This window comes from Xenopus laevis, chromosome 5S (genome assembly GCF_017654675.1).
Source record: "Xenopus laevis strain J_2021 chromosome 5S, Xenopus_laevis_v10.1, whole genome shotgun sequence".
Classification (NCBI taxonomy): domain Eukaryota; kingdom Metazoa; phylum Chordata; class Amphibia; order Anura; family Pipidae; genus Xenopus; species Xenopus laevis.
Window position 1 is genome coordinate 12861913 of NC_054380.1, and position 21016 is coordinate 12882928.

A 21016-nucleotide genomic window follows, 5' to 3' on the forward strand; every position below is an offset into this window, starting at 1 on the left:
CCACAAACTCTCCCAAAGCCCAATAATGTCAGAAAGAGGCTGTTTTCTTGCATCACGTGACCCAAGGAAATATTAAAGGGAATCGACTCCCAAAAAACTGATTTCATTGAATAATATCAGAGAAAGGAATTCTGAGCAACTTCCCAATATACATAAAGTACTTCATTTTTAGCTGTTATTGAGAGTAGAATCTGTGCTGGTTCTGACTCTTGAAACACTGAAGTGACTGAGTTTATCTGTACTGGTAATCAGCTGGCTTGTGCTACATTGTGTCAGGAGTCTGAACAGACAGGCACTGCCTTGAGTCAGAACCAGCAGTGCAGGGAATACATAGGCCAGATATTATGTTTGAAAAATAGCTAGTGCAATAATAGTGCAAACATTTTTATTCATGTATATTGGACATCACTTTAGATTTATGTTTTCTCTCATGATGTAAAAAAAGGACACATCTTTCACATTTTTGAGTTGAGTCTCAGTGCAACCCTCCAAACTTTTCTATTATACACGAGATGTGTTCTTGCCCCATATCTATAAAGTGCATTGTATCTCGGGATGCACCAAATCAACTATTTCGGATTCGGCCGAACCCCCGAATCCTTCACGAAAGATTCAGCTGAATACCGAACCGAATCCTAATTTGGATATGCAAATTAGGGGTGGGAAGGGGGAAGATTTTTTACTTCCTTGTTTTGTGACAAAAAGTCACATGATTTCCCTCCCCACCTCTAATTTGCATATTCAAATTAGAATTCGGATTTGGCTGAATCCAGGCAGAAGGATTTGGCTGAATCCTGCTGAAAAAGGCCGAATCCTGGCTAAATCCCGAATCCTGGATTTGATGCACCCCTGATTGTATCCATTCATTATGATGCCAGTGCCCAGTGCATGTGGCAGATAAATCTACTTCTAAAGGTGGCCATACAGACAGATAGAGAATACAGGGGGTTGGACTGAGGATTTCATCAATGAACTGATATAGTCCTCAATCCAATGCTATTTCTAAAGGATCTGGCCAGATATTGATAGGGCATACCTCCCAACATTTTGCAAATAGAAAGAGGGACAAACAGATTTGCTGTGCGGAGCGTGGCGATTTTACAAAATTTGTCAGGTTATAAAAATTTGGACACATTTCTGTGATGTTTATGTGTTATTGCAGTTTTGCTAATGAAGGTGAATTGCCCTTTAAGCTGCAGGTCACAGTTTCCCCAAGAGACCTGTTTATCTTAAAATGTTACAATTGTTTCTTTGCTTATCCTAAATTGTTACAAAAGTATCCACCAGGTTGGCTGTTCTGGGCTCTCTGCCACAAGCCAATTAAGTTTTAGAAACTTTGTATCTTTTTCTTAGGGATGCACCGAATCCAGGATTCGGTTCGGGAATCGGCCAGGATTCCGCCTTTGTAAGCAGGATTCAGATTCGGCGAATCCTTCTGCCCGGCCGAACCGAATCCAAATCCTAATTTGAATATGTAAATTAGGGGTGGGGAGGGAAATCGTGTGACCTTTTGTCACAAAACAATGAAGTAAAATTTTTTTCCCCTTCCCACCCCTAATTTGCATATGCAAATTAGGGTTCGGATTCGGTTCAGTAATCGCCCGAATCTTTTGTGAAGGATTTGGGGGTTCGGCCGAATCCAAAATAGTGGATTCGGTGCATCCCTACTTTTTCTGGCTGTTCAGTGCAGGAGATCAAAGAGAAAGTCGGGACATTTCAGTAACAGTACGGGACTCTGTGGTGCTCAGTGGAAGAATCCCTGGTGTAGTTTTCTCCTCATAGGAGCACTAGCTTGGGGTTTCAGGTACGTAAATAAAATCACTTGGGGTGCCTAACTTTTGGCAACCCCAAGTATATAGAGCCTTTCCTTCTCCTTTAAAGGGCATGTAAAGTCTAAAATAGAATAAGGCTAGAAATGCTGTATTTTGTAAACTAAATATAAACATGAACTTACTGCACCACAAGCCTAATCAAACAAATAATTTATGCTTTCAAAGTTGGCTACAGGGGGTCACCATCTTGTAACTTTGTTAAACATCTTTGCAAGACTAAAACTGTGCACATGCTCAGTGTGGTCTGGGCTGCTTAGGGATCATCATAAACAAAGCTGCTTGAGTTCTGCATGGCTGGGAATTAAGGCGGGGGCTCCCCCTGCTGTTCATAAGTATGATTGTTTCCCTGCTCAGCAGTTAGGGATCATCTGACAATTCCTATCCACAGCAGTAAATGAAGGGAGAATTTCACTGCATACTGTCAGGTTTCTTATAAAAACGGTACAGATTTTTTTATTAAAGTATATTGGAGATAGGTTTCTTTTTCATTAAAGAAAGTAAAAATTAGATTTTATTTTTTTGCCTTTACATGCCCTTTAAAGGGGTTGTTGGCCTTTAAACGAACTTTTAGCATGATATAGATGTTAATATTCTGAGACAATTTGCAATTGGATTTCTTTTTCTATTATTTGTGGTTTTTGAGATATTTAGCTTTTTATTTAGTAGCTCTCCAGATTGCGATTTCTGCAGTCTGGCTGCTATGGTCCAAATTACCCTAGCAACCATGCTCAGATTCAATAAGAGACTAGAATATGAATAGGTGATAACCTGAAAAGAAATATAAGTAATAAAAAGTAGCAAAAACAATACATTTGGAGCTTTACAGAGCATTTGTTTTAAGATGGGGTCAGTGACCCCCATTTGAAAGCTGGAAATAATCAGAAGAAAGAGGCAAATAATTAAAAAACTATAAAAAATAAAGAATGAAGCCCAGTTGAAAAGTTGCTTTGAATTGGCTATTCTATAACATACTAAAAGTGAACTGAAAGGTGAACCAACCCTTTTAAGGGATAATTCACCTTTAATTGCTATTCGCCTCCTGACAGGTACAGAATATGATCTGTGTCTGAAACTGGAGCTCGAACCTCACCCTGAAAATGAGACTTCATGTGAGTGTATATGAAATATAGTGTATAGACATAAATATACCCAGAGCCCAGGCACAGGCTGAGGATATTTCCTGGTATGACGCATGAATACATTAGAGCCCTTGGCCTTTATTAACTTGCAGAACGGGTTTGTTTTCTTTTCTCTGGTGTTTGTGAGGCTTAGGGCTCTTACAGACGAGCGGGGAGCAGGGGAGCGCAGGAGTAGACGCATTCCGTTTTTTTCAGTGGGGCTGTACTCACACAGGCGCATGTTGGCGCCGAACACAGGTTGAGACGCAACATGCTGCATTTTTCCTGCATTTGGCGCCTACATGCGCCTGTGTGAGTACAGCCCCACTGAAAAAAACGGAATGCGTCTACTCCTGCGCTCCCCTGCGGCTGAACGCATAAAAACTGAACGCAGGGGAGCGCAGCTTCAAACGCTCGTCTGTAAGAGCCCTTAATATTCGACCACTAGGATCCATCATTAAAGTTCTTCTCAGCCGATAGTCAGCTCTCATTGAACCACTTTTATTCCTTACAGCTTTCAGATATCAGCTCAGGGATATTTATCCAATTTATGAGATTGCAGTTAATTGGCCAACATTCCTTTATGTTTTCCTTTATTTTTTTTTTATTAAGGTATGAATTATCTACTCCTGCAATTGAATTTTTAGTATGTTATATATATGTTCATTGTTATTTTTGTTAAGATGCTGCACCAAACCCTTGTACTGCCTTGAGGTCACTTGCTTGTGAGACAGAGATGTAATTTCAGCTTTATGTTTCCACACCAGCACATCCCTTTAACACCAATCCTAAACAATAATGCACCTCCACTTCCATTGGATATCAGATAGTGACTTGTCATGCCCAAGCTTTGCCCGGGGGTACCCTAATTTATCAATGCACCCACAGTTGCAGTTGTGCATGGACTTTAGCAGAACCCCAGTAACAAACAAGGCACGGACTCTGCCCCAACTTTTATTGCTTCTAATTGAATTTTGTGCCAACACCTTTCATTTCCTTCACCCTGTTCTATTGAAATGTAAAGGTGCGGCTGCGTCCATTCTCTTTCCTTTGGTATTTTGTATGCAGTGGGTTCTTCTGCAAATATTGAGAGTGTGTAAATGTCAAGTGTGCCAGCTCCATCCTTACACACTGGTGCTTCTGTGCAGTGTTAGTGGCTGTGGTTACTCAGTATTAGTCTATGTGCAGACTGAGCTCAGGCTGAATATGACACCCCTGAAAACTATTGTGCAAATTCTGCATCTGAGCTGGTAAAAGCCGAGAAATGCATCCCATGGGTGTGAGAATGATGTTCCCCATTGTACCTGCCCCTGGTGCTCCCCCTTTAAAACAGAAAAGCCAATGTTTATAATGAGTTATACACATGGATTCTTGGCACTCAGATTTATTGTTCTGAGTGCAGCTTCACTGAGCACAAGTTTTCCAGCTGAGTCACCCACACACCCGTGAGTCACCCACACAATCTGCTCCTTTTGGGCAGAGATAGGGAACCTGCGGGCAGCCTACTAAACTGCAGCTCTTGGCACCTCGCAAGCACCCGAGGATGCTGGGAAATTGTGGTCAAGCTGCAGGACAAAGTTAGTATAATTAAAGGGATATTGTTTCCACTCTTTTTTAACCAAAATTCCTACGCATATGCACCTTATTTCATAAAAAAACACAGCACTTCTTAAAATCAAAGTTGTTCTCATGTTCCCTGTGGATAGCTGAACAGCAGCTGGAATAGAATTAATTTTGTTGCCAGTGATACAAAAGTAACAGCACCTGTGAAAGTTATTGTCATTGAAACTATGTAGCAGAAGCCACCTAACAGACCTGTGAAGAAGGCTTGGTGGGAACTGAGATTCTGCTTCTGATACATTGTTCCCTTCTCTGGTCTTCTGTAGTGATGGGCGAATTTATTCGCCAGGCGCAAATTCGCGGCGAATTTGCGCGATTCGCCGCCAGCGAATAAATGCGTGAAACACCCGCGAAAATTCACGTAAAAAACGGGCGCTGGCGTCAAAAACGAGACGCCAGCACCGTTTCGCGAATTTTTCGGCGAAGCGAAGCGGAGCGGAGCAAATTCGCCCATCACTAGTCTTCTGCTTTTATCAAGTTTATATGGAATGGGAAAAAAAGCAAAGATTGCTCTATATAAATTGAGAGCTCTAGTTAAACTTGGAGGTTTAAATCTCCCTGATTTCAGAGCTTTCAATTTATCAGCCCTTACTAGATATCTCATTGAGTGGATCTCTCAAGGTAATACGTTTACAAATCCTGAAATTGAAATTTTTCATGAACCTCACTTTGATATTATATCTGTTTTACATAGTAAATGGGGTAGTATTCCTAGCGATTTTAAGAAGAATCCCCTTTTTCGGGACTCTATTTTTGTGTGGAAACACTTATTCTCTCGACATCGCTACAGTTATAGGGAAACTTCTTTTATGCCGGCTAAACTCTTACTTAAACCCTCCGATTTTCAAAAGTCTGAGCCCTTTTTATTTTCTTTGAAGAAAAAATGATTAGTCTTAGTTAAAGATTTATTAGATCCACCCAATGAGACTGTTGTCTTGGTCAAGACTCAAAAAAGACTATGGGCTTCTTGAATCTGATAGATATTATTACTTGTCTATGTGGTCTTTCTTTGTTAAGTAATAATATAAAGATTGTTTTGTCAGATCATAGGCTAGCTAAAGATTTGGGAGGGTGTTTGGAGATTCCTTCTTTGATTTCTATTAACTCTATATCTAAAAAATTCTGGAATGATTATGGGTCAGACCCACACCCATTACTTATCGTGTCCAACAAATGGGCTGAGTTTCTACAATGTCAAATATCCCCTTCAGATTTGGTGAAGTCTATTTGTAATTACAATTAATTAATTTTGGCAGAAAGTTGGAGGATACAACATTTTAAGTTAGTTCACTTAGGCTATGGGAAGATTTTTTCTAAAGGTATCTTTTCTAGTCCTGTATCATACTGTCCCAAGTGTGATGAGTATAATGTGTCCCTTCTTCACCATCTATGGACTTGTCCAAAGATCAGTATATTTTGGAGAAGAATTTACCAGTTTTCTAAACATTAATCTGAAAATAAAAATTAAATTATCTCCAGGTTTTGCTTTGTTGCTTCTAGATGATAGTAGGCTCTCTTCAATTTCTAATATTGAATTTAAGTCCCAAGAAAATAAAATATTGACAATTTTATTTTGGCTGCCTCCAGAAAGGCTTTATTTAACTGTTGGCTACAAAATGAGTCTCCGTCATTGACAGACACAATTGCTTATTTGAACCAGCTGAGTTGGCAGGAAGCTTTATTAGTAAAAACTAAAGGAAAAAATCCCAAAGAATCATTTAGACTTATATGGTCTCCTTACTTTGCGTTCTTTGACTCCAATACCAGAATTCAAATATCTCAATTTCAAATTGTAAAATGTTCATGGAGGGGGGGGGGGGTTATCTGACATTCCCAAGACAATGGGCTTTTTCTTTCTTCTTTTTCTTTTAATAATGTCTGTGCGTCCACTGGCTTAGTTACTTAGTGATAGTTAGTTCTTGTTAGTTTCTATTTTATTTTACATATTACTTCATTGTAAGTTATACATTCTGTATAATATGTCATTGTATTAATCTTCTTGTTCTGCATACTATTTGTTATCATATTGATTTTTATGGTTTATTGTGAAAACCAAATAAAAGATTTCAAACCCTTCTCTGGTCACATCAGCTCCGTAGCCATAAACGTATGTTTCTTGCTTTCCAGTGTTGCCAAGAATGTGTCCCCTTTCCTTGTCAAGAGAATGCTACACTTATCCTTTTTGAAAAGACATGAACTTGCAGAGATACTAAAATACTTATAAAACAGGGGACCAGGGAATGTGTATTGATCCCCTCTCTTTTGTTTGCTTATAGCCAATTTGGCCCAATCAGTCACACTTCTTTTGTATTTATATATTTTTACTTAGCCTTGAAGTGCTCCCGCAGCCCCCCTTTTTTTTTGTATTTTTACTCATCCATTCCCACTGAGACTCCTGCCACCTGCTACTGACAGGCCCCAGACTTATACTTCTGCCTCTTTGTTCCACATTACCTTGTGCTCCTGTTTTCACCTAAGAGAGTATCAGCTTTCCCTCTGTGGTGCCTCACTACATCTCATTACTTATGTCTCTATACATTCCTGGGCATCTCCACTATTCAGGTCTGGACTGACAATCAAAATAGCTCCAGGCATTTCAGGTACACAGAGGCCCAACCAGCCCCCCACCAGTCCACTAAACACTTACTTTCTATGGCACCTTATAACAGCTAGGGTTGCCACCTGGCCTGTATTTTACCGGCCTGGCCGGTAAAAACGATGGTTGATCCCAATGTTATAATAGGGAAAAAAGATAAATATATAGGAAGGCCGGTATTTTTTTCCAGAAAAGGTGGCAACCCCTCTGTCATTTGCCAGAACCCACATTTGCCAGTCTGGGCCTGCTTCTATTCCATTCAGAGGGGCCCTGGCCCGGTCGCACCTCCCACTCTCACTACAACCTTACTTGTCCTTTGATCCGTACCTCTTGCATTCCATACTTAAATTCCTTCTTTAAGTGCCAAACCTTCAAGAAGCAAATTCTCCCTCATGGGTCTGTGACTTAGCTTACTGGGCTCCACAGCAAAACAATTTTTAAAAACCTTGGCAATAACTTTTTATAGCATAAAACAAATTTAACAACCGCTCCGACTCACCACTACTTGGTATGATGCAAATGGCAGGGTCTGTTGGAGTGTTTGTTGGAGTTTCTTTGTTATGTGGGCCTCTTTATAAAATTTTGGTTTGGAAACCAGAGTTCCCCTTTAATAACTTTCTCTAAATGTGTAACGAGGTGCCCAAGAACTGGCTGAATTAACCCTATAGGGTGCACAACACTGTCACAAAACAAAGGACTTATAATTACACAATACAGGAGAATAGTATGGAGGTCCACATGGTCTTGCAGATGAACACAGCAACAATTTTATTCACAATCTACAATACCTCTTCCCTAATAAAGCATGTCGAAAACATTTTGGGGGGGGAAAAATGTCAATTTGCATCCAAAAACTACACTTCACTGCGGCACTCCATTTTGCAGTGTGAAAAGGTGGCATTTTTTGGGTGGAAATGTTGCCTGGATTACGTCCAGAATAAACTCACTGTTTCACTTTGCAAAATGGACTGTATTTCTTCTATATTTGCATCCATCCAAGAAGGTACTTTAAGGAGATTGTTGCATATCCTAATTGCTTTATCACCACATACTGAATTTATAAAAGAACATTTAAAGATTCACTTCCCACTTTTAAGAATTAAATAGGAATTAAGAGACCACAGTGACACCTGCTGGTGGATAGGGATACTGCTTTTAATTTGAAGGCACATGAGTTTGGAACACAATATCTTAAAAGGCAAAAGTACAAAAGTGACCCAATTAGACATGATTATTATCCTAAATCTTCTGTTTTCCCCAGAATTTCATTGTATTTGAAATATGATATGATTTAAAGAGAAGAGCACATTTGCCCCTTTGCCATAGGTTATTCACTCTACACATCAGCATTTCAGGCACACAATGGGAGGGAAAGATATTGTTGAACTGCACCACTGTTGCTGCAAAATCGGTATTTGGGCCACCAGAAGTTCTTAACCATAAACACAGGTTTATTTGACACAGTAATGGTAGTACAATATAGTAACAGAGGTAGAACTTATGCAATGACATATATTAGCAGAGGGCCACTGTGGAGATGGATTTGGATGATTTAAGTTCATCTTGTAGAGATTTCCCATCCACTCCAGTGGAAACCTCAGGGAGTAGTTACTAGTCTCTTTTCCAGCCTATTACTTTCAGGCAAAGTGCTACTTGGGAAAGATACCTCTAATCTATCGATCCTATGTTGGAGCTCAGTTCTAATATGGGTGCTACACCTATTACTGTCCAAATATCACATTCATTGGTTTCTATAGGACAATCTATTTTACTGGGACCTTGTGTCACAGGCTCTCCCACAACATCCACCCTGTTCAGGTGGAGGCCAAAAAGAAAGAGCTATGTTCTCCCACCTATTGTATTAAATTCAAGCAACCAGGGGCCTAAAGGTGGTCATACACTATAAGATCTGCTTGTTTGGCAAGGTCATCAAATGAGCGGATCTTAAACCGATATGCCCACTAACGGCTGGGCAATATCGGATGAATCCAAACGTTCGGCCCTGGGGCTGAACAATCGGATTACAATACTACGAATGGGCTCTGACGGGTCGCAGGTCCGCATCAACTAGCCGATGCGGTCCTGGTCAAACTTGATCGATATCTGGACGATTTTTGGCCTGATATCGATCGGGAGGACCCGTCGGGAGCCCCCTCACATGGGCAGATAAGATGCTTAATCTTTCTAAAGGACCGATATCGGCAGCTGTAATCTGCCCGTGTATGGCCACCTTACATACTGGGACATTCTTAGTCAAGGGATATAACCTCAGGGCCAATGGGACACTGGGAAAAAAACCCGTGGGACCCTGGACTTTGTGGGCCCTGGACTTCATGGGCCCACTGACACTGCCCCATTTCCCTAAATGACAGTCATGAAGGAAAGAAGTAAAAGTTACAGTACTTGGGGGTGGTTGGATAAAGGACAGAAGGCTCTTGAGGTTGCAGTCACAGTAGGCCCGAGACATTTCAGTCTAACACTGTTTAATGCTATGGATCCCTGCATGTTCATCCCAAATCTCATCCTCAATGACCGTTAAGTTCACCTTCCAGGAGAAAATAATAGATATTCTGCCAAATATTAAGGTGGCCATACATGCTCCAATATAAGCTGCCAACTCAGTCCTTCTGAGTCAGCAGCTTATTGACCCATGTATAGGGCCCGCTAACAACCCAATAATTGATTAGATATCATTCTGGCAGGTTTTCATTTACTGTCATTTGGACTTCTCCAAACAGAATGTATTGACCTTCATTATGATCCATTCATTGAGAGTCAAATAGCTGGATCAGCCCAGTATTGCCAACTTCAAGAGTGGAAGACTGGGGAAAGGTACTTTTGTATGTCAAACAAGCAGATCTCCAGGCACATTGTCAGCTTTACTCTATACCAGTTGTTCATTATTCCCTTGGATTTTGCTCTCAGGGGCCTCCAAGCAGGTGCTTATTTTTGATTTCTTGGCTTGGAAGGAATATTTAATTGCCTCCTGTAGGCTGCAAGTCCTCATAGCGGGTAAAAATAGCCAAAGCTCTGATTTGACAGGGACTTTTTTCATGCTTGTGTTACCCCTCAACTATTCTACATTTGAAGGCTTTATACTTTGGAAAGCTTTTGTGTTGGACAGGAAATGTCAATTTCCAGATAGTAATCTCTGTCCCTATAGAGACTCAGTCCCCCTACAATGCACTCAGTCGCCTGTATTCTTATGTAAAGCAAACACAAGTGTTTACATGGTCCGTGTGTTATCCTTTCAAACAAAGAGCAGCAGGTAGCAGTTTCACGGATCACAAGATACACTTCATCCTCTCGGCTGAATTTATTAGAGAAGAGAAAAATCAGCCCAGGGCAGAAGATTAGATATTTTAGTCACGGCATGGGGGGGTGACCCTGAACTGTTCCAGTCTAGATCCCTTATTCTAGGGGCACAAATGGGTATAGCTATTTCTGGAAGGTGCTTTATGCTAAATTTATTTACTAAATCAAACCACAGTTTTTGGCTGCAATTTATTCTGCTGTTGTATTGCTGTCTGTGGAAAACATCTCTATTTGCAAGACGCACCACAGCTGACAGAGGGATTCTGAACCTCCATAATTTTTGGCAGAATTAGGGGATGTGATCTACAACACATACACAAGTCTTATATTTAATTATTCTTAATATCCATCCAGAAGGAGGGAAACACCAACCCCAAGCATGTGAACTGCCAATCAGATCTTTAGGCAAACGTGGCATTAATGATTGCTATTTGTTTCATATAATATAATTCTATATTCCATGTTATGCTACAAAAAAGAATTCCTTGGCCTCCTTCCCACAACAACAGGTGCCAGGGTTTCTTATTAGCAGGGACATGGACAGTACAGAGGCTGCAGTAGAATTAAATATCCCACACAGTTACATTGTTCTGTTACAGTCAGCAGTAGGACTCACACTTGAGTTTCAGCCAAAATCAGAGCCGTCCAAGACAATCTCCCAACGCTATGCTAATTTATGCCATTGGTTACTAACCCACTTCTCTTCTAGGTGGAACGTCAGGCTGCTCAAATGTCACCTTCTCTATCCTTCACTCCTAAAGTGACAACACACAGGACCTAGCCCTAATCTTTCAGCTGTAGTGCCAACGTAGTTCCAATTTACGTAGCTTTTTTTCTGTTTCAGGCCTTTTCTTTTAGGGTTCACTTTTACTGAGGTCTTCTCTCCCGCTCTAGAAGAAAGCATGCAGATTATACATTCTTTCAATTATTTTTGTTTCCCTCATTTTTTTGCCTGTAAGCTGTCTTGCTATTAATATTGCACTCATCAATTTTTGATCATCTTTCATTCACCATTCCTATTTTAACCCAATCTTTTACAAGACTCTTCTGCCATATACTATAGGGTTTTGCTCCACTTGTTACTGGTGATAATTAATGGGATTGGCATTTATCTTGCCATGTGTTTTGGGGTATTATACAGGCAGTCCCGGGTTACGTACGAGATAGGGTCTGTAGGTTTGTTCTTAAAAGCATTCTTTCATGATTTTTATGGTGTAATTTTTATTTCTAAATTACACTGTTTATACTGCAAATAATTCACTCTACAATTTAAAATTTCATTCCTGAACCAGCAAGTGTATTTTATTTAGTTGTAATATTGGTGTGTAGGTGCATCTCAGGTCATTTTGCCTGGTCATGTGATTTCTGAAAGAGCCAGCACTTTAGGATGGAACTACTTTCTGGCAGGCTGTTGTTTCTCCTACTCAATGTAACTGAATGTGTCTCAGTGGGACCTGGATTTTACTATTGAGTGTTGTTCTTAGATCTACCAGGCAGCTGTTATCTGGTGTTAGGGAACTGCTATCTTGTTACCATCCCATTGTTCTGTTGTTAGGCTGCTGGGAGGGTGATATCACTCCAACTTGCAGTTCAGCAGTAAAGAGTGACTGAAGTTTATCAGAGCATAAGTCACATGACTTGGGGCAGCTGGGAAACTGAAAATATGTCTAGCCCCATGTCAGATTTCAAAATTAAACATAAAAAAAAAACTGTTTGCTCTTTTTAGAAACTGATTGCAGTGCAGAATTCTGCTGGAGCAGCACTATTAACTTATACATTTTGAAAAAAACATGTTTTCCCATGACAGTATCCCTTTAAGTTGAATTTGTATGTAAGTTGAAACATATACATTTACTTATAAAATGCAACAAGACAGATGTTTGTCTTAACATAGTAGTTATTTTTTTTTTTACCTTTCTGTGCTCTGCACAGTACATTACTGTAATAGCCTCTGTCTGTAAGTATGAGTTGTATGTAAGTCGGGTGTATGTAACTCAAGGATTCCCTGTACATAGAATTTGCACTGTATTTATCCTGCCATGTGTTCTGACATTCCTCAAAGAAAATAAAACAACCCTACAGTCAAACATGGAGGGTGTCTCCTGATGTCTTGGGTCTGATTTGCTAACTGCAAATGGGTACCTTGAGTCTCCGCATGGCAATGGCATTTTAGAGAGAAATACCTGTTCCAATGTCAAAGAACTTGGTCTCCATCACAGATCAAGGGTCTTCCAGCAGGACAATGTCCCAAAGCACATGCACATGTTCTGCTGTCAATATTGTCCTTTCTAACAGAATTGGGAAAGTGTCGGCCCCTCCATTATCCAGCACAGAACTATCTCACTGGAAGAGGCTAGGTGTTACTGGAGTTAATTTCATATAGTAGCCAAAAATATTTGTTATCATTACTGTGAGGGTAATATCTCTTTTTTAATATTTCTGGCCAATTCCCAGTCACCGGGTGCTCGTCTCACTCTCACTAGTATTTCCAGTTCCTGGTTATTTAGTGAGAACCAGAGGAGCAGGATTTAAATGTTGCTTGTTATACAAATATGAACTCAGAGAAATATCCGCATGGCAAAGCTTATCAGTAAGGTAATGGCTGGTCTGGGGTTATTACAATTCATCCTGTGTGTCTTAATATAAAGAAATAAAAATTTCTAATTGGGGTATTCTCACTCTATTTTCCCATTATGGTTGATATCAGCTTTTATACACGTAGTTATTCTACTCTGTAGAACCACATGGATCTACATTTAGTTAACATCTCTTGTCTTGATTTTTATGATGTTGTTTTTATTTCTAAACTACACTGTTTACACTGCAAATAATTTACTCTACAGTATAAAATTTCATTCCTGAACCAGCAAGTGTATTTTTTTAGTTGTAATATTGATCTGTAGGTAATTTTGACTGGTCATGTGCTTTCAGAAAGAGCCAGCACTTTAGGATGGAACTGATTTCTGGCAGGCTGTTGTTTCTCCTACTCAATGTAACTGAATGTGTCACAGTGGAACCTGGATTTTACTATTAAATGCTGTTCTTAGATCTACCAGGTAGCTGTTATTGTGTGTTAGGGAGTTGCTATCTGGTTACCTTCTCATTGTTCTATTGTTAGGCTGCTGGGGGGGAGGGAGAGGGTGATATCACTCCAACTTACAGTACAGCAGTAAAGAGTGACTGAAGTTTATCAGAGCACAAGTCACATGACTGGGGGCAGCTGGGAAACTGATAATATGTCTGGCCCCATGTCAGATTTCAAAATTAAATATAAAAAAATCTGTTTGTTCTTTAGAGAAACAGATTCAGTGAAGAATTCTGCTGGAGCAGCACTATTAACTGATGTGTTTTGAAAAAACACATGTTTTCCCATGACAGTATCCCTCTAAATATGTCCATGAAATGAGCATTGTGCATTGATAAGGATTTTGCATAGGAACCGTATTCATGCAAAACAGTCACCTGAGTTGGACAGAAAGCATTTGTTCTCTCTCTGCACATCATTTCAGTTTTACCAAAAAGCGTGACGGCAAGCTAAGTAGGCAGGATATGACATTATGGATCCCACGGATATCAGCTTGCACTAACCAATCAGTTTGTAATGTTCCTGGCCTTCTGTTGGAAAGCAAAAAAACCCTGATTGGGTTACTAAAATTGGAGAAAACCTTTTGCTACATGCCCCTCACTACAGTGTTTGATTTGTAGATTTGAAATCTTGCACCTCGGAGCCCTTTGATCATATTGACCAGTGACACTGGCTGCCCTTCTCCTTCTTGGGGAGCAACTTGTAACTCCTGAAATGGACACAGGTAAACAGATCAAGGTACCAGCCAATCCCCTGAAGTGAAATCCCACGACATTGAGGCAAGAGTAACTCCGTTAAACCTACGGGAACAAGGGAACTGCTTAGCTGAAAGCCAGGTATTGTCATAGGGGACAATGTAATATAAATTGGAAGGTGTGCTCTAGGTCTAGCAAACAGACAGTTGGTTGCTATGGGCAAACTTTGCACCTTTTATTATATTCCCCCGGTAATATCTTAGACCCACTTAAAATAGAGAATAATTATAAACTGCAAAAGTGCTCAGAGGAGCATAAGAGTAAGTTACTCAGGATACCCATAGCAACCTACCCTGGAATAAGTAACCTTGTGGCTGTCAGAAAAAAATCAAAAATAAAAGAGCAGTGATTTGCTACAAAAACACAGATTTTGTTTTTTTTGGCATTACTTATGGTATTTTTATTTGTTTGTTTTGTGAGTAAAAGCAAGGTCGGTTGGAAAAAGTAAAGCGTATGTGACGTGTCTGTATAAAGGGTGCAGCGAGTGTGCAATTGTGTGACGCATTATTACACTTACACTGGTTACTCTTACACTGGTGTGTAAATTGTGTGTAAATTGTTAGCAGGGAACTGGTTAGACCTCCCTTCTGCCTCCCCTTGTACAGTTCATTGTCTACTGTACATATTTACTTTTGAGTGATTATGGAGACAGATTTGGTGCCCCCTCCCCCCTGCAACTCCCTTCTCCTCCCCATCTGCACTTATTAAACCACTCACCTTTCCCTGTGCATCTAATCTGACTTTGCACAGACTGGGACACCAAACAGGGACATCATGTCGAGAAGTGCTGCTGTGATAGCCAAGGACAAGATGTTGGCTGATGGTGGTGGAATGAAGAGGGACCCAGTAAAATATTTGAACCAAGACTTTGAGAAGCTGAGGGCACAATGCTTGGCATCCGGTACTCTATATAAAGATGAAGAATTCCCAGCGTGCCCATCTGCACTGGGTTACAATCAACTAGGACCAGGCTCATACAAAACCAGTGGAATCATATGGAAGAGACCCAAGGTAAGAACATATAACTCTGCATAATGAATAGTTTTTTGGGTGACGGCTGCCATAGGATCAACACAATGCTGTTGTAAGTATGTAGAAACTCACATAGAATATAAAACTTATTATTGTGTAGCAGCACATCTTGTAGTAATGGGGGTAATGACACAAGAATTTGGGTAGTAGGTATGGTAGGGAGATACTATGCCAATAGCAACAATGGGGATAATAGTCTCTGGGAAGGGACTGTTGCTGTAGGATAGCAGGTATAGTAGGGAGAGATGGTGTCTATAGTAACAGTGGGATAATAGTCTCTGGGAAGGGAGTGTGACTGTGGGATAGCAGGTATAGTAGGGAGAGATGGTGCCTATAGTAACAGTGGGATAATAGTGTCTGGGAAGGGAGTGTGGCTGTGGGATAGCAGGTATAGTAGGGAGAGATGGTGCCTATAGTAACAGTGGGATAATAGTCTCTGGGAAGGGAGTGTGACTTTGGGATAGCAGGTATAGTAGGGAGAGATGGTGTCTATAGTAACCGTGGATAATAGTCTCTGGGAAGGGAGTGTGACTGTGGGATAGCAGGTATAGTAGGGAGAAATGGTGCCTATAGTAACAGTGGGATAATAGTCTCTGGGAAGGGAGTGTGACTGTGGGATAGCAGGTATAGTAGGGAGAGATGGTGCCTATAGTAACAGTGGATAATAGTATCTGGGAAGGGAGTGTTACTGTGGGATAGCAGGTATAGTAGGGAGAGATGGTGCCTATAGTAACAGTGGATAATAGTATCTGGGAAGGGAGTGTTACTGTGGGATAGCAGGTATAGTAGGGAGAGATGGTGTCTATAGTAACAGTGGGGATAATAGTCTCTGGGAAGGGAATGTGACTGTGGGATAGCAGGTATAGTAGGGAGAGATGGTGCCTATAGTAACAGTGGGATAATAGTCTCTGGGAAGGGAGTGTGACTGTGGGATAGCAGGTATAGTAGGGAGAGATGGTGCCTATAGTAACAGTGGGATAATAGTCTCTGGGAAGGGAGTGTGACTGTGGGATAGCAGGTATAGTAGGAGAGATGCACAGCAAAACCTCCTGTAGGCTGCCAGTTCACATAAAGGCTACCAACAGCCAATCACAGCTCTTACTTTGCACCCCATGAACTTTTTGCATTCTTATTACTCTTCAACAATTTTTACATTTCAATGTAGCTCAAGGGGGAAAAAGGTTGGGGACCCCTGCTACAGACGCTGCAATTATCCCATTGTCTCTGTTGTTATCTAAATCTATAACTGAACATAGTACTGAAGCAGAGAGAGCAATTAACACGGAGACTTATTGAAAACAAGATTAGGAGTCTTGCTTTGTTCTCTCAGTAAATTTACAGGATGTTAATCTTATGCTCACAAAGTAGGCCCTACTTTCCTCGTGAGGCAACTTCGGGCGATTTCGGAAAACGAATCGCCGCGTGTGATTAGCGCAGGCGATTTTTCATTTTAGCCAGGCGCAGAGCGAGGGGAGGCATTCGGGGAGAAAAGTCGCGGCGATTAGTCGCCAGGCGACTAAAACTCCCCAAATCGCCCAGTGTGTCCCTACCCTAAGGGTAAGGACACACGAGGAGATTCAGGGAGATTTTGTCGCCTGGCTACTAATCTCCTTGTCTTTTGAGCAACTATCTCCCTGAACTGCCTCAGCGTTTTTTCCCATAGGCTACAATGAAAAGTTGCCTGCGTTAATGCACACACGGTGATGCGTTTTCAATAGTTGCCCAAAGTTGCCTCAGTGAGGCAATTTCAGGCAACTATTGAAAACGCATCGCCCTGTGTGCATTAGCGCAGGCAACTTTTCATTGTAGCCTATGAGGAAAAACGCTGAGGCAGTTCAGGGAGATAGTTGCTCAAAAGACAAGGAGATTAGTAGCCAGGCGACAAAATCTCCCTGAATCTCCTCGTGTGTCCTTACCCTAACTAGTGTAGTAAGCTTGGGTAATGAGAAGCAGGACATGAGCAAATATATTGGGACATACCATTTGGTCATTTATCTCCAGGCTGTGTCATTGTCTGTGTGTGGCTGTTAATGGGTATTAGTGATTAAATGTCTGCTGCACCAATACTGTCTGACAAAAACAAGTATACCAGCCACAAGTTAAATAATTATATTTCTGATTAAGGGGCTAATTAGTAATTCCATAAAATTATGTGGTGCATGTATTCAGGATCATTCACTCAGAATTCACCCATAATTACCTAGATGACACCTCTGAAATATATATGTGGGATTTATGTTTTTCATCAGAAGTATATAATATCAGTTATTTTTGTCACATACACAGAGTGATCTAAAAATTAGCACATTACACTTGTATATGAGACATTGACACGATTATAGTTTTTGAACATTGTCAATTCACTTTATGATATATAAAAGGAAATAATTTTATTTATAATACATGTACTGCTCCCTTTCTGCTCCAGCAATGCTCACCACTTCTGCGGCTTCTCAGTTTTCTTGGTCCTCTGGCTGGCAAGATCAAGGAGGAGTATCTGTTCTTATGATCCTATATGAAGAACGGAGAAACTCTTGGTCCTCTGGACTAGGCTGGCAAGTGGAAGCTTGATGAAAGCTGGGTTTCTGTGCTCCCATGAGGGAGGCACCTGATTTGCTTTTGAGTCAGGGGAGATGCACATGCACCTTTGCCTAATCATGATTCACTTCCTTTACCCCGGCCATTGGGCGGCAGGAAGTATATTTCTTTTTCCGGCCGCCAGCTGGATCCTTACCAAAGGCAATCAATGGCATTGAACCTGCACACTCCAGCACCTTTTTGTGTTTGGTTTGAGCACCCTGGATGGGTGTCATAGTCCTTTGGCTGGACCCCAGGCCATGACACGCCCTGGGGGAAGCTTAGGCAGACGGGACTCCCCCTAGCTTCGGCGAAGGGGAGTCCAAACGACCCCAAACCCCTTCGGGGGGCTGGGGATGGTGGGCCCTCACTAGCTTTGGTGAAGGGGGACCCACCCACTCAAACTGTCCGCGGGCGGTGCCTGGGATACTTGGGAAACGGAGCCCAATGCCTTTGGGTAGGACTCAGAAGGATGATTCAATATCATCAGGGGTGTTTTGGGGCTCCTTGCCTCCTTGCCCTGAGGCAGACTTCCTTCTGCCACTCCCCCCCCCCTCGCACCTGGCGCATACCATTTCCAACGCCGGAGTGGGTGTAGGGGAGTGCATTGCACTAGCAGAGCCAGAATTCCAATTTAAAAAGTTTTAGTTTCATAAAAACCAGGTGAACTGCCAAGTAGAGGCTCCTGTAGGCTGCCAGTCCAAATAGGAGCTATCAAGAAGCCAATCACAGCCCTTATATCCCCCCCCCCAGGGACTTTTTCATTGTGTATTGCTTTCCAACTATTTTTTCATTTGAATGGGGCTCATGATTGAAAAAAGTTTGGGGACCCTTGTGCTAAGGTGTTATGTTCTGGACCCGCAGAGTCACCATCAAAAGCAAAAGGCAGGTGACATATCAGGGTCCCAGTCCAAGTGGACTGGTGTGAATGGAGTGTGGTGTGCCCAACAGGGACTGGGGTCCTTGAATCCTGGTAGCAACCCTGTACCCTGAATGAAGCACAAGTTCAAGGTGTCAGGGCTACACATACAAAGCCAAGGTGATGCCACTCACCCACTGCAGCCAGGGATGGAGAAAATAGCTTTGTACCTTTAGCCCTGGCTGCATATTAGCCCATATTGGTGAGCACCCAAATTATTTGTTATTCGCTCCACGAGTCTGTGCATTGGTGATGTATCATGTACTGTATGTGTGAGTATGAACGCAGCTTAGAGGGAATACTGACTGCAGGCTCATCTTACACATTTTACTCTGCATTTATAAGATAATGAAGGGAAAGTACCATTTTGTTCCTGTAACCTGGATACAGTTTGCTTTTAACAGTCCTGGGGCAGAGATGGGTGCACAGAGGAAGGACCTGTCCTTCAACCTTTCCTTAAATCTTTCCTCCGAAGACTGAATTGAATATCCATTTACATGAGGCTGCATTTTCCTTACCCCAGTGCCTTGAAATAAAAACCCTTCTTTCTGTTAGCACAACTTGATAAATAGGTCCCTATGTGCGCAGCGTGAAGTATGCAAAACCGTTCTGTTGCAGGAAACCTTATACTGTTTTTAATGTGAAGTAGATTTGTTTCAGCCTCTATTAGCGCCCCTCGCCGTGACTTTGTTATTTCTTCCATTAAAATCGTACCAGATGATTTGTCCATTGAAAGTGAAGGAGTAACATAAATGCAGCCCCCAAATACTTGTGTGTATCACTGGGAAGAGCCACCAGTAAATTGGAACCCAATCTCTATCCACAGAGAAGGCACAGGAGCCACAAGTAGGGTTGCCACCTTTTTTGGAAAAAAAATACCATCCTTCCTGTATATTTCGATTGTTTCCATATTAATAACATTGGGATCAAGCATAATTTTTACTGGTCAGGCCAGTAAAATACTGGGCAGGTGGCAACCCTAGCCTAAAGAAATATGGCAGCGTTGTCCTTCCCTATGGATACTGTCATGAGGGTTGCTTTTAAGCATACCTCTCAACATAAAAAAAAAAGATTTGTCCCGCAGAGTGCGACTACATTTCTTGACCACGCCCATTTTGTGACCCCACCCCTTAATTACCATCTTAATTTTACAAAATTTGGCAGGATATGAAAGTCTGAACACATTTCTGTGGTTTTTATGTGTTATTAAAGTTTTGGTTTAGAAGGAAAACAGATCTATGCACAGATATATTCAAATGACCCGTTTGTTTAAAATATAGATGCCGACGCGCGTTTCGCCGATAGCTTTTTCATAGGCAGTGTGTGCTGTCAGGGATGCCAAATACGTATAATCTTTGTAGACTGCGCCCGCGTCATGTCGCAATCATACGACATGCGTAATAGCATTATTGGGCAATGCTCCGTTTCGTATATACATTATTGCGATCATTGGGAGATTCAACTCTCGTCCATTTTGCTTGCAAATCTCGTGAGAAGTGCGGATTTAGTCTCTCATACTCCTCTATATATCTATTATGCTTATTTAGAAATTGAATAACCACGCCAAAATTAAAATCTAAACTTTATTTAATTATTATTAAAATGTTAAAGGGCGATAATGTCATGTTGTCACTGAACTTATAAGTGATTATAAGATTAAAATGAATTATTCAATTGTACTATGATATAAGGTTTTTTAATCCATTACATACTTTTCATCATTCACTTTTTCAAATACAATTTTGGGTTACCTGGGACCTATCGTTTGTTCTTATTGTTCAGGTGACTAGGAAGGGATATCTTTCTCTCCTCTCTTTAACTCTTATTACAGTTTTGCTAATAAAGTTTAATTGCCCATTAAGCTGCAAGTCACAGTTTCCCCGAGAGACCTGCTTATCTTAAATTGTCACAAAAGTATCAAAGTGCCCCTGCTACGTAGTCTGGGCTCTCGGCCAAAAGTCAATTACGTTTTAGAAACTTTGTATCTGTGTCTGGCTGTTCAGTGCAGAAGATCAAAGAGAAAGTTGGGATACTTCAGTAACAATCTGGGACCAGGCCCAGATTTATGGCAAGGCCACAAAGGACCGGGCCTTGGGTGGCAATATTTTAAGGGCAACATGCCACCCACTTGTCACATTAAAAGCGCGGCACCAGGGACTGTGCTACC

General features: G+C 41.2%; 1 protein-coding gene across 1 annotated transcript in view; it reads left to right on the top strand.

Moving 5' to 3' along the window:
* The first annotated feature begins 15029 nt into the window (after positions 1-15029).
* capn8.1.S (calpain 8 gene 1) overlaps positions 15030-21016 on the top strand; it is a 29774-nt gene continuing 23787 nt past the window's right edge. The window contains exon 1 of the mRNA XM_041564237.1: positions 15030-15332. Within this exon, the coding sequence (XP_041420171.1) occupies positions 15096-15332 (237 nt within the window). The 5' untranslated portion in view covers positions 15030-15095. The remainder of the gene's footprint in view (positions 15333-21016) is intronic.